The sequence below is a fragment of the Neophocaena asiaeorientalis genome, unplaced genomic scaffold (assembly GCF_003031525.2).
Source record: "Neophocaena asiaeorientalis asiaeorientalis breed wild unplaced genomic scaffold, Neophocaena_asiaeorientalis_V1.1 scaffold131, whole genome shotgun sequence".
NCBI lineage: Eukaryota > Metazoa > Chordata > Mammalia > Artiodactyla > Phocoenidae > Neophocaena > Neophocaena asiaeorientalis.
The window spans coordinates 1,465,487-1,478,139 of NW_020173201.1; the positions used below are offsets into that span (position 1 = coordinate 1,465,487).

General features: G+C 34.9%; 1 protein-coding gene across 1 annotated transcript in view; it reads left to right on the forward strand.

The window, feature by feature from the left end:
• ATAD1 (ATPase family AAA domain containing 1) overlaps positions 1 to 12,653 on the forward strand; it is a 54,912-nt gene that overhangs the window by 4,058 nt on the left and 38,201 nt on the right. Inside the window, exons 3-4 of the mRNA XM_024744798.1 lie at positions 9,169 to 9,267; positions 11,146 to 11,266. Of these exons, the coding sequence (XP_024600566.1) occupies positions 9,169 to 9,267; positions 11,146 to 11,266 (220 nt within the window). The remainder of the gene's footprint in view (positions 1 to 9,168; positions 9,268 to 11,145; positions 11,267 to 12,653) is intronic.

Below are 12,653 nucleotides of genomic sequence, written 5' to 3' on the forward strand. Positions count from 1 at the left end.
TCTCCATACCCCCTCCAGCATTCATTATTTGTTGACTTTTTGGGGGACTTCCTTGGCAGTCCAGTGGTTAAGACTTTGCCTTCCAATACAGGGGGTGCGGGTTCAATGCCTGGTCGGGTAGCTAAGATCCCATATGCCTCACAGCCAAAAAACCAAAACATAAAACAGAAGCAATGTTGTAACAAATTCGATAAAGACTTTAAAATTGGTCCACATCAAAAAATATATATATTATTTGTAGACTTTTTTGATGATGGCCATTCTGACTGGTGTGAGATGATACCTCATTGTAATTTTGATTTGCATTTCTCTAATAATTAGTGATGTTAAGTATCTTTTCATGTTCTTATTGGCCATCTGTATGTCTTTGGAGAAATGTCTATTTAGGTCTTCTGTCCATTTTTTGATTGGGTTGTTTGTTTTTTTGTTATTGAGTTGTATGAGCTGTTTGTATATTTTGGAAATTAAGCCCTTGTCGGTAGCATCATTTGCAAATATTTTCTCCCGGTCTGTAGGTTGTCTTTTTATTTTGTTTATGGTTTCCTTTGGTGTGCAAAAGCTTATAAGTTTGATTAGGTCCCATTTGTTTATTTTTGCTTTTCTATTGCCTTGGGAGACTGACCTTAGAAAACATTGCTGATTTATGTCAGAATGTTTTGCTTATGTTCTCTTCTAGGAGTTTTATGGTGTCATGTCTTATATTTAAGTTTTCAAGCCATTCTGAGTTTATTTTTTGTATGGTGTGAGGGGGTATTTTAACTTCATTGATTTACATGCAGCTGTCCAGCTTTCCCAACACCACTTGCTGAAGAGACTATCTTTTCTCCATTGTATATCCCATGAAAGACTTTTGAGTAGGTGGATGATATGCACAGCAGTGTTTTAAGGATACCTTACTGTAGCATGTAACAGGAATTGGAATCAGGGAGACTAGGAGCAAGATCTGTTGGTTATAGACTGCAGTAATCCTGGCAATGACCTAGAATAAGGGAGTGACAAAAGGAGTGGAATGGGTGAAATAGATGAATGCTGGAAGGACTTTGTGATGACAGAGAAAAGAAAAAGGACATCTTACAGATGAATCTGAGATTTGTCTGGACTCCTCAGAGATTCATAGTATCTCTTATAGTTTTAGAATCTGTAGATGGGGCAAATATATGGGGAAATGACATTTGATTTGGGCATATTGAGTTTGTGTTGGTGGTAGGAATCCAGAAAAATGTTCATCCAACTGTTGAAATTGTAGGTCTAAATCTCAGGAAAAAGGTCAGTCTTTGGAGATTCCTTATCAGATGCTCATAAGTAGTTGGACTCATTAGAGCAGTTAGTCTCAGTGAGATGGCGTAGGCCCCAGTGCTATTCCTGTGTAGCTGTGTATCACTTGTGGGTTTTTTCCCAAACTACTCCTCCACTTTCCTCCTTCCACCATTAGGATTTATACATTCAAATATTTGTTGAGGGCTTATGTAATTGTCACTATCATAGATGCTGATGACTGTATTGAGAGTGGTGAGGTCTCTAAAGGAGAGAAATTGGTAGTCTAAAGTATTTTTATTTTAAAAAAAGGTAGAAAATTGATAAAGTATCCAACTTAGGCTGGAAAAAATATTTTTTAAATAAAAAATAAACCCATAGATAGTGGAAGGATGGAAATAATAAAGAATAAACCCATAGATAGTGAAAGAATGGAAATAATAAAGATAAGATAAATTAGTAGAAAATAGAATATATGAGAGAATGAATAGAAATATAGAAAATGAATATATAATAGAGAAAATCAGTAAAACCAAAAGTTGGTTATTTGAAAAGACTGATAAAATTGACACTTCTGTAAAACCAATCAAGAGAAAAATGAAGCCACCAATTAGTATTACTAGGAATGATAAAAGACATGCAATAGCAGATGCTGCAGACATTAAAAATAAGGACAATTAATAAGTATATCAATAAATTTGAAAACCTAAATGACACAAACTCTTAGAAAATTGTGAATTACCATAGCTGACTTAAGAATTAGAATACATGAATAGTTCCATAACTATGAAATAAATTAATGTTGGAAAAATATTTCCATAAAGAAAACTGCAGGCTCATAGAATTCTACTGGCAAATTCTAGCAACATTTAAGAAACAAATTAATAGTAACAATTTTATATAAACTCTTCCAGAGTGTAGAAAATGAGAAACACTCACCAAACCTTTCTATGAGGGTAGCATAACAACAATTCCAAAACTTAAAATGAATGTAAAAATCTTAAACAAAATATTTACAAGCTGAATTCAGCAGTGTATAAAAAAGATAATATATTATGGTCAGTTGAATTTATCCCAGGAATTAAAGGCTGGCTTCATTTGAGGGGAAAAAAATACATATATATTAATTTTAAAATGCATATATATTAATATTAACAGATTTGAGGATGAAACTATGATCATATCAATGCAGCAAAGGCCTTTGTTGAAATTAAACACTTATTCTTGATTTTTATAAATGCTCTTAGAAAATAGGAATAAAAGATAATGTCTTTAGCATGATAGAATGAATTTACTACAGGAAACATAGTTCATGGTAAAAAATTGAAAGCATTTTCTTTATGATTAGGAGCAAGTCAAGGAAGCCTGTTGTCATCACTTCTATTTAACGTTTTTACTGATTATTAGCTAATGCATAAGTCAAGAAAAAAGATAAGAGATAGAAGTATTGGAAAAAAATAAACAGTTATTATTCACAGGTAATATAATTTACATAGAAAGCCAAAGAAAGCCTATAGATAAACTATCAGGATTAATAAGAGTTTAAGGGCTGCTGGATACAAAATCAGTACACAAAAGTCAGCTGTATTTCTGGATACCCACCACAGTTGGAAAATGCAGTTTTTAAAAGATACTATTTATAGTAGCATCAAAAATATACCGTAACTGACAAACACAAGTTATACAACACATTTATAGAGAAAATTATAAAACTATTGAAGGCTTAAGTTCAATTCAATGCCAATTAAAAAATACCCAAAGACTTTTTTTGTTTGTTGTATTTTTCTTCTAAAATTTATATTGAGGAATAAAAGTTTATTAATAGGTAAGACACTCCTGAAAAACAAGACGTGTGTGTTGGGCGAGGAAAGATTTGCCTTGTTTATATCAAGACTTACGATAAAGCTATAGTTATTAAAACAATGTGGGCTTCTCTGGTGATGCAGTGGTTAAGAATCCACCTGCCAATGCAGGGGACACAGGTTCGAGCCCTGGGTTGGGAAGATTCCACATGCCGCGGAGCAACTAAGCCCATGAGCCTCAACTACAGAGCCTGCGCTCTGGAGCCCGCAAGCCAAAACTACTGAAGCCTGTGAGCTTAGAGGCTGTGCTCTGCTACAAGAGAAGCCACTGCAATGAGAAGCCCGCGCACCGCAACGAAGGTAGCCCCCATTCGTCACCACTGGAGAAAGCCCGCGTGCAGCAACAAAGACCCAACACAGCCAAAAATAAATAAATTAAAAATAAAAATAAATTAAAAAACAAAACAAAACAATGTGCTATTGGCACAGAGGTGGATTGGCAAATATACCAGAATAGACTCCAGAGACAGTCCTACCTGTAACATGGAAACGATGTGAGACATAACTGGCTTTGCTTTGTAGATTATTGGAGAACGGATGGACTTTTCAGTAAACAATACTTAGACCGTTGGCTCTATATGGGAGGGAATAAAATTTGATTTCTGCTTGATTCCGTGCACAATAATCTCTTCCTGGGATTAAAAACTTAAATTTATTCATATAACAGATATTCATTGAGCACCTACTCTGTGGTTCTTTATACCTCATCTGCATGTTCTAAAGATATCCTTTTTAACCTATCCAATTTTAATAAAAGCACTTGTAAAAAAAAACAAGTGGCCAGAGGAGGAGGAATAAAACCAGAATAATGTAAGTTGTTGGTACCAGTCTTTCCCACCCCAACTTACCTTGAAGTATACAAAATACTGCAGATTGTAACAGTGGTTCACTGTGGCAGTTATTTTCAAATGGAAGGATGTTACATTTTGAAACATCAGAATTTGGAGAAGTTGGTGGGGTGTTAAATATAATTTTTAAAAGCCCCTTCTTAAATTCTTTCCACTATCTGGAAAATCACTGTGTGTGTGAAGTCACCAAAGCCAGGGGAAAAGAAGGTTGCAAAAGAGAATTGGTTGTAAATGTTGTATTATGAAATGATCCAGGAGAAGATGTCATGAGGAATGTGAACGAAGAAAGCAATCAGATTTATTGAAATCATTAAAGAGAGCAATTTCCGTTCAGTGGGGACAGCAAGGGTAATTTGAAGTAAAAGAACATAGTCGTTGCAGAGTTTGCTGAGGGAAAGGTAAAGAAGAAAGGAGAAAAGACTAGCGGAGCAGGTGGAGAGTTGCTGCCAAAGAGGAGGGAGGTAGGTCCTAGAAGAACCAGGAGGGATTGAGATCGGTAGTTACAGGAACATTTTAAGGTAGAGTTAACTGTTTTATTCTCGACAAAGGGGAGAGGTTATAACTAAATGTGCTTGGGAGTGGAGGAGGTTTGGGACCTGCTGAGGTAAATATGTGATGAGTATATAACGAGATAAATCACAGTAGGTTATGAAACATTAGGGCATAATTGAAGAAAGCTGAGTTTATTAGGAACTCAATTGTTTTGTTTTTATGAACTTCTTGAGCATTTCTCAGCAGGTTGGGAGCAGATAAATTGAATGGTGGTGCTGAACCTGCATTGAAGATAGGGCTAACTGGTATAACAATAAGTGTAAGGAATCGTATGTTTCTAAGGAAGACATTCTGTGGTACAGGCCATTTAGGAAGTCAGATGGGGGATAATTTAGTTGGTGTATAGAAAGGAATTAAGGAATTAGAGTGCGTATTGAGGGCAAAGATCAGGTGTGAATGTGGGAGAGGAGGAAGGTATGACTCCTGTGGTCACAGAGGAAGAACACTGACTATAAAAGCTTAGATAACGTTTTGAGATTACCAGATAATCCATGGGGCTGATGTGAGCTTAAAGGCAGTGCAGTTTTGAGATGAAAGGTGAAGGATGACATAGGTGCATTCAAATCAGGAACAGTAACCTAGAAGTAGTCTTACGTTTGGATTAAACAGGGTATTTGTAAATAATTTCTAGTCTAAAGCCAGGAAAACTTCCAGCCTTACTAAATGTGGGATATTTAATTGGTAATGAGAGAGGAGATGGTTTCAGCAGAGTGTTAAAGAGGAACAAGGGTTTTCTGGGCACGTGCCGCTGTTGGATCATATTGAGATACAGCACAAGAGTTTTGATAGGTATGTCTGTAATAAAAGGATGGGTTGGATTAATTGAGATGTTAGAAGACAGGGAATCTCTATGTGTACTATTAAAGAGCTTTCAAGTACAAGATGAATAACTTAATGCTTGACCTCTCCTGGGCATTTGTATATACAGTATTTTGTTTAGCATATTAATTAGACTATATAATATTCCTGAGATTGTAGTTTACCTGTCAAAGGCCTGGAAAGATTCACTACTGAGAATTCTTACACATGAAGGTCATATATTGTGACCTTAGTCATTAACTTAATGTCTCCCTATTTTTAGTCCTATCATTGATATTGTAAGGTTCAAAACTTCATTTCAGTTATTTTGATATAAGTAATAGATGAAATTGTGAAGGGCTGATACACTGAAATCTTAAACTGGAACTCTCAACTGCCAGGTGTTTTTAAGAGCAGCCATCATAGAATGCCAGTTACCATTTGGAAGAGCTAACATTTGTTGACACCAGGAAGCCATTGTGAACTGCATTACCAATCAAGTGGCCCTAAAACCATGGTTTACTGGAGCTGAATCTTAGAAGACTGAGCTGAAGTAAATAAGGAAATTCAGATGGGAAATCAGTAAGGAATAAGCAGTTAGTGTTGCCTGAGTGGCCAAGGGGATAGATAGAAGTGATGAGGAAAGAAAAGCAACAAGAGGGAAACTTGAGATAAAACTCAGTGCATTATAGTGTTTTATACAGTAACATAGCAGAAGAGTATTATAGTAGAAAGCCATCTTATCCAGCAACTTTTGGGTTATACGATAAAGTCAGAAGATATAAGTGCACTAACGCTAAAAGAGAAGATAATTGTCTCCGCATGTCTAGAAAAGGGTGTTTGTTAATATTTTAATGTAAGTTTGTGGTAAAGGCTTATACCTAATGTATAAAGATAATTCTTCAAATTCTTTGCTATTTCCTACTTAAATGTATTTTTTAAAGCTTTATATCAATTTCCTCTATCTACACTTAAAATTGGAATACTTCAGCTATGACCTCAGTAAAAGTTTTTTGAAATAAGTTGAATTAGTTCATCTTTGTTTTTTCACTTTTGTTGTGCTATCTCTAACTTTCTAAAATTATTCTTCCAGAAGAACAACCAATTTTATGAATCTTTTAGTACCTTTATGAAATGAGTGTTTCTATTCTGCTGCTCCTTTACTCCATTTCCTCCTTCCTCATTCTAGGCAGAAATATTAGTTCACTATTTCCTATTTCCCCACTTCTTTACTTTTTAAATTATACTTTACATGGAGAAAAAGTGAAATAGAGTGTAAGGATAAAAAATACTATGAAACAGTTGAAAAGATGGGTATAAACTAAAAAGTAAGTTTCCCTCCTACCTCTGACTCCTCACCCACAGTTCACCATTTTCCCTCCTCAGAGTGGGAGAGACCCACTTTAAAAACCAAGCAAATGTGGGTGACTAGAAAGTATAATTGTCATTAAGCTGTAAACAGTAAAGCATTGCATGAGCATAAGCCATTTTTCAAGTAGTCCAATCATAATTTTGTTTTTCTAGGTAAAACATTTTAGAAATAAGGGCTCAGTTAAATGTGTCAAAGCTAGACAATTGGATAACTTGTTCCTGGAACACAGTTTGGTACTGGTATGATGTGTTTTGGGGTGCTTTCTTTTCATTTACTTGTGTGTTAAGCATGTTCTGCTCTCCCAAATGAGAAATGTTAGTGTTTTAACAGAACATGAGCTTTGGAATTAGATCAGAGTTTGAGCTCTGGTAATGCTAATTCATAGCTATGTAATCTTGCCAGTTCTTTACATTTCTCTGACCCTTGAGTTCTCCATCTGAAAAATGAGAATAATAATAGCTACTTCTCAGGATGGTTTCAAGGGTTGATTGTAAACCATATCCAGCACAGTGCCAGGAATGTGGTAGGTGCTCAATAAACGTTAATTTTTTTTTCTCTTTCCTATCAATGTTATTAATGCAACCTGAAGACATTGTTAAATGGAACTCCTGTTGTGGAGAAAAGATTCTAGGTAAACTCAACTATAGCGTTTTCTGTCTCTATAAAGTAAACAACATAGTTGATAATTTTTATTTAGGAAATTCCAAATATAAATAAAGGTAGCAAGAGGCAGTTGTGGCCTAGAGTAAAATTTTAAGGGCAAGTAGCTAACAGAGAGAGAAAAGCATGTTTTCTCAAATACTGACATTTTGGACCAGATGAGGGGGGTGGGGAGGCAGAATATCCTTTGCCTACTTGATTGTTTAGCAGCATCCCTGTCTCTGCTGACTAGATACCAGTAGCACTGCCCCACCCACCCAAGTTGTGACAACCAAAAGTATTTTCAGGCATTGCCAAATGTCCCCTAGGGGGTCAAAAATCACCCCTGGTTGAGAACCACTGTATTAGAGCATGGCCTAAAAAGAACACATGTGGGATGGCTTCACATTTATAGAAGAACAAAGGAAAAGAAGAGAAATTAATGCAATTATAGGTACAGAAAACAGGATACTGTTCATAGCTGACACATTTAAAGTCAGTGAAAGAGAAGATATTTGTAAGAAAGAGATAAAAGAATCTGGAAAAGGCTGCTTTATCCATTGATTCAGAGGCGTGGCTAAATAGGAAAAATGATGTGGTTCATAGCACTTTTTTTTTAAAAAAAGTGTGATATTACTAGGATATGATCAACACACATCCTGATCCTCTACCCAGTCTATAACTATAATGCTGTATGATGTCATTTTTTTAAGAGTAGCAATACCCCTGACAAATAGCAAGATTATATATAATCAAAAGTATTCTAGGAAAATGTAACAACAAAAATTTAGGTAAATATGATTTACCAGAGTACCTTCATTTCTAAAACTGTTCACTTAATTGAAATTTGGATATATTATGTCTAGATTTTTAAAGACTCTTTAGTTGCTACAAACTCCAGTCATGTAACTGAGGAAACCAAGGTAATATATATGATGGTTAGAGTATAGGCTCTGGAGTTGGGACTGCCTGGATTCGTATGTTGCCTCTTCCATTTGCTAATTTTTAACCTAAGACAAATAACAGTCTGAGCTATGCTTCGGTTTCTTTTTCTGTGTTGGAGAGAAATTGTACCTACTTCATAGGATCTCCCTGAGGATTCAATGAGTTAATCCATCTACAGTATTTTGGCGTTATTATTTGGCACACTCAGTAAATGTTTTACTGTTAACATTATTTTTATTTTAGTTGAAAGCTGTGTTGCTTTGCTAGAGCTTATAGCTTTAAGGCTAGTTTTGCCCAGCTCTAAAAATATATGCAAGTATACTTCTAATTGAAAATTATTTTTATTATCTCTGGTTGCCTAGCCCCAAGAATGGACTTTAAAAAGGATAGTATCTCAGAACAATTTGAAATTAGTTAGGTGGAACACCTGTTGTAGATATATGGGTAATTTGAGGAAAGTTGGGCACCAGTTTTCAGATACTCTGTCAGCTGAAGGAAAGAAACTCCAGTTGTCCATTTCTTGATAGCCTTAACTCCTCGATCTTTCATCTTGAGGCTTCATTTTCACCTGTCATGATAATCCTGCTAGGAAAGAAATCAAGTTGGACCTTAGAATCTCATTGGAGCAATGAGAGGCCATGTATATATCTCTTCGATCATGTACCCTATTTTCTCATTTCCCAAAAGCTGGTTTAAATTGCCCTGGTTTCTGTAGAGTAGACCTTCAAATCTGTTTTTACTTAGGGACTTAAGAATGGGGAAGGATGAAACAAGTGGCATAGCATATCTCTGGAAAATCTTGTATGTCTGTTCATTGCTCTTTAGACTTAGCTACATGTTATGGAGTGCCAGTGTCTAAATATCAAACTAAAGGAGGTTGCTTGTTTTTCCTTTCTAGGCAGAAAAATTAATGAAGCAAATCGGTGTGAAAAATGTGAAGCTTTCAGAATATGAAATGAGTATTGCTGCTCATCTAGTAGACCCTCTTAACATGCATGTAGGTATCTTTAATCTTATTTAATATTTTTTTTGTCTAGCATTTTGTATCAAGAGTCCCAAAGACCATGACCAGGTTTGATGATTCTCTAGGAGGAATCACAGAATTCAGTGTAGTCATACTCCTGGATATAATTTATTACAACAGAAGGATACAAGGCAAAATTAGCAAAGAAAGAGGGGCGTGGGATGAAGTCTAGAGGAAGTCAGGCACCAGCTTCCAAGAGTCTTCTAGTGAAGTCACACAGGGTGCACTTAATTCTTTCAGCAGCAGGTTATGAGAACACCTGTCAAATGCTATCTACCAAAGAAGCCCATTAGAGACTTAGGGCCCAGGGTTTTAATTGGGACTGGTCACATAGACTGCATCTTCCTAACATGTGTCAAAATTCTAGACTCCCATAAGCAAAACATGTATCCACCATAAACCAAATTGTTTGCACAAACAGTTTAGGCACAGTGAGCTGTTCTCATCAGGAAAATGGAGGAAACTCTCCTGAAATCTAAGTATCTCCCACACTCCAGCCAGGGGCTAGCCTTGCAAGCAGGACTTTCCAAGGATAATCGTCTCGGGCCTGCTGTGTTAACTTTTTTTGTGCACATTTGTTTAGTTAAACCTGTACTTTTATATATTCACCTTTGTGGCATATAAAATTACTGCTTTAAGTCATGTGGATATTTGACTTGGAGTTCAAATCTAGATTTTTTTATAAGGTATGATAGACAACACAAGATTCTGAATCCCAGTTTCTCCATTTATGGCCTTGGTAAATTATTTTCTCTTTGAGTTTCAGTTCCCTCATGTATAATCCAGGGACAGTGTAATACCTGCTCTACCTACTTCTAAAGGATTATTTTGAGCATCAGATTAATGTAATTTATAAACTCTAAAATCCTCTGTGAATATTTTGTAACAATAGGTGTAAATAAATAGAGTGAAATACGATATCCTTATCTCCAAATCTAGGAAATAAAAATCTACAGTGTCTATTAATATCTGTGTGCACAGAGACATACATGCCTTTCCAGAATTAATCCTCCGTTTGAAATGAACTCAGTTCTTTGTTATAGCTACAAGTGAAAGTCAGTGATGATTTTTTCAGATCTGGCTGCGCTTTTTCACTTTTTTTTTTATGGTGGAAAATAAATGTGTTGTAAATATTGCTTCCGAACAGCCCCACCTCCAGCCCCTTTACTCTTCCAAATTAAAGCTAGGTTGTTTTTGTTTGGTTTTCAGGTCTTTTTCAGTTAGTTTATCCAGTGCCCACCGCCAAAAAAATTTTTTTAAGCTGAGTCAGAAGACTTTAAAATACACAAGCTGTTATCAGTTTTGAAAAAATGTATCCCCGTTTACTCTCTATAAAGACATAAGACAAGTTTTGACACAGTTTACTTTTAATTAGTAAAATTCAGAAGCCCAGTTTGGTGAGTATAAGCCTTATTTCTAAATTCATTCTTATTATGTTTGACAGCATCATCTGTGAATTAGGCCACTCAGCTAGTGCTGAACTGTCAGTCAGAGCTGGCTCTCATTCTTCTTGGCAGAGTATTTCCTCATCTTAATGGAGTGAGGTAGCTTATTAGATCCCAAAACTCAAGAGTTTTTTTTTTTTTTTTTTTTTTTTTTAAAACTCAGAGTTTTGGGTGGGGGACCTAGGGCCTTTTTTTTTTTTTTTTTTGGAATAGATAGTTGACTATTAAATTTCAGCTCATGGTAGTTTAATAATTTCAGTATTGCTTAAAAGTACTTATATTAATATATCATTTTAAACTTTTATTATTTAGGTATAATTAAGGCTTACCATTTGGGGGGATTCTTTTTTACTTCGGTGAACATACATTAGCTGTAAAACTTCATGCTGACCTTAACTTTTACCAGGTTACTTGGAGTGATATAGCAGGTTTGGATGATGTCATTACGGATCTGAAAGACACAGTCATCTTACCTATCAAAAAGAAGCATTTGTTTGAAAATTCCAGGCTTTTGCAGCCTCCAAAAGGTATGGTAAAACTTTATATTTGCTAAAGCATTAAAAATCTGGAACACATGGAAACTTTCTGCCATTATAGAACTGGTGTTTTTGAAGTTGGGTTTTCAAGAGACTGCTGAGATCCAGTGAACTGTTTTATAAATAATGATTTTTAAATAATTGCTTATTCTTCAGCTTCCAAATTTAGGTAAAGTTTTTCCCCATAGTTACATATCAAAATAATCCTTTTATTTCAAATTCATTTTTATCACTTACAAGAAAATGAAATTAGGGAAATAGAGGATAAAAAAAGATTCAAAGTAACAGTATGGGTTTTTGTCTTCAAGATAAGACTTCTGGTTGTTTCATGATTCTAGTGATTTTTTTTCCTCTTGGTAATTTTATTTTAGATTGCAGTGGTAGTTTTTTGTTTGGTTTTGTTTTTAAGGAAATAGTGAACTACAGATGAACTAGAAATTAAATACTACTTATTTTTAAGGGAAACATTTTCTTATTCCTAGTTAGTGATTACTTCAAAAGCCTTGGAACTCAAGAATTGAAAGTATTTATAACTACATCCTTAAATATAATACTTTTATTATTGGCCATTCATAAATTGATCATGTTTAAGACTTGTTAAAGGCGATTCAAATGTAGCTTACATGATAATTGACAGTGAGATCTGTAGAAGTGTGTTGCCATGGCTTTCAAATACAAACGCTGTAGCGTAGCTTATTTAGTAGAAGCTTCTAGTAGAAACTTCTCTTTATTGTATTGCCAAAACTAGAGAGGTTGCTAGTCAAGACTGAAATCAAATTATTAGACAAGTGCATTTCTCAGAAAAGGATCTTTAGAAATATCAAAATAACATGTATAAGTTGTTTATAATCTTACTAATTTTGCAGCTAATATCAAAAAGTGCATTAATTTATATTTCAAAGGTAATTGAAGCCAATAACTGTACATTTTTATGAAGTAGAAAATTTTTGTTTCTGGTAAATAGAGGCTGACAGTTACCACCAAAAATGGCATTCTCTTTTTGTTAACTAAAACAACAAATCTGTTTTTTATGTATTTTACTTTCTGAAACAACAAAGCTACATTTTTCTAACAAGAAGCATTTACTCTATTGTGATTTAAAAAGAAATTTTTTTCCCCCAAAGAAAATTTCAAATGATTTATATGAGCCCAGATCAAGAGTAAGGCAAATGTTGGATTACTAAGTTCTTCAGTACCCTCTTGCAGGTTGTTTATAGTGTGAACAAGAAAGAACTTTTGTCAATTTTTATGTCTCATTTTCACAATGTTAATGAATTTAGGAAATTTTTTTATGCTGTTAGAGAAAGCTTTTCTCATCAGTGATGGCTTAGGCCAGGTAACTGGGTGACTTCACCAGTTGGACTTGGTTTAAAGCCCC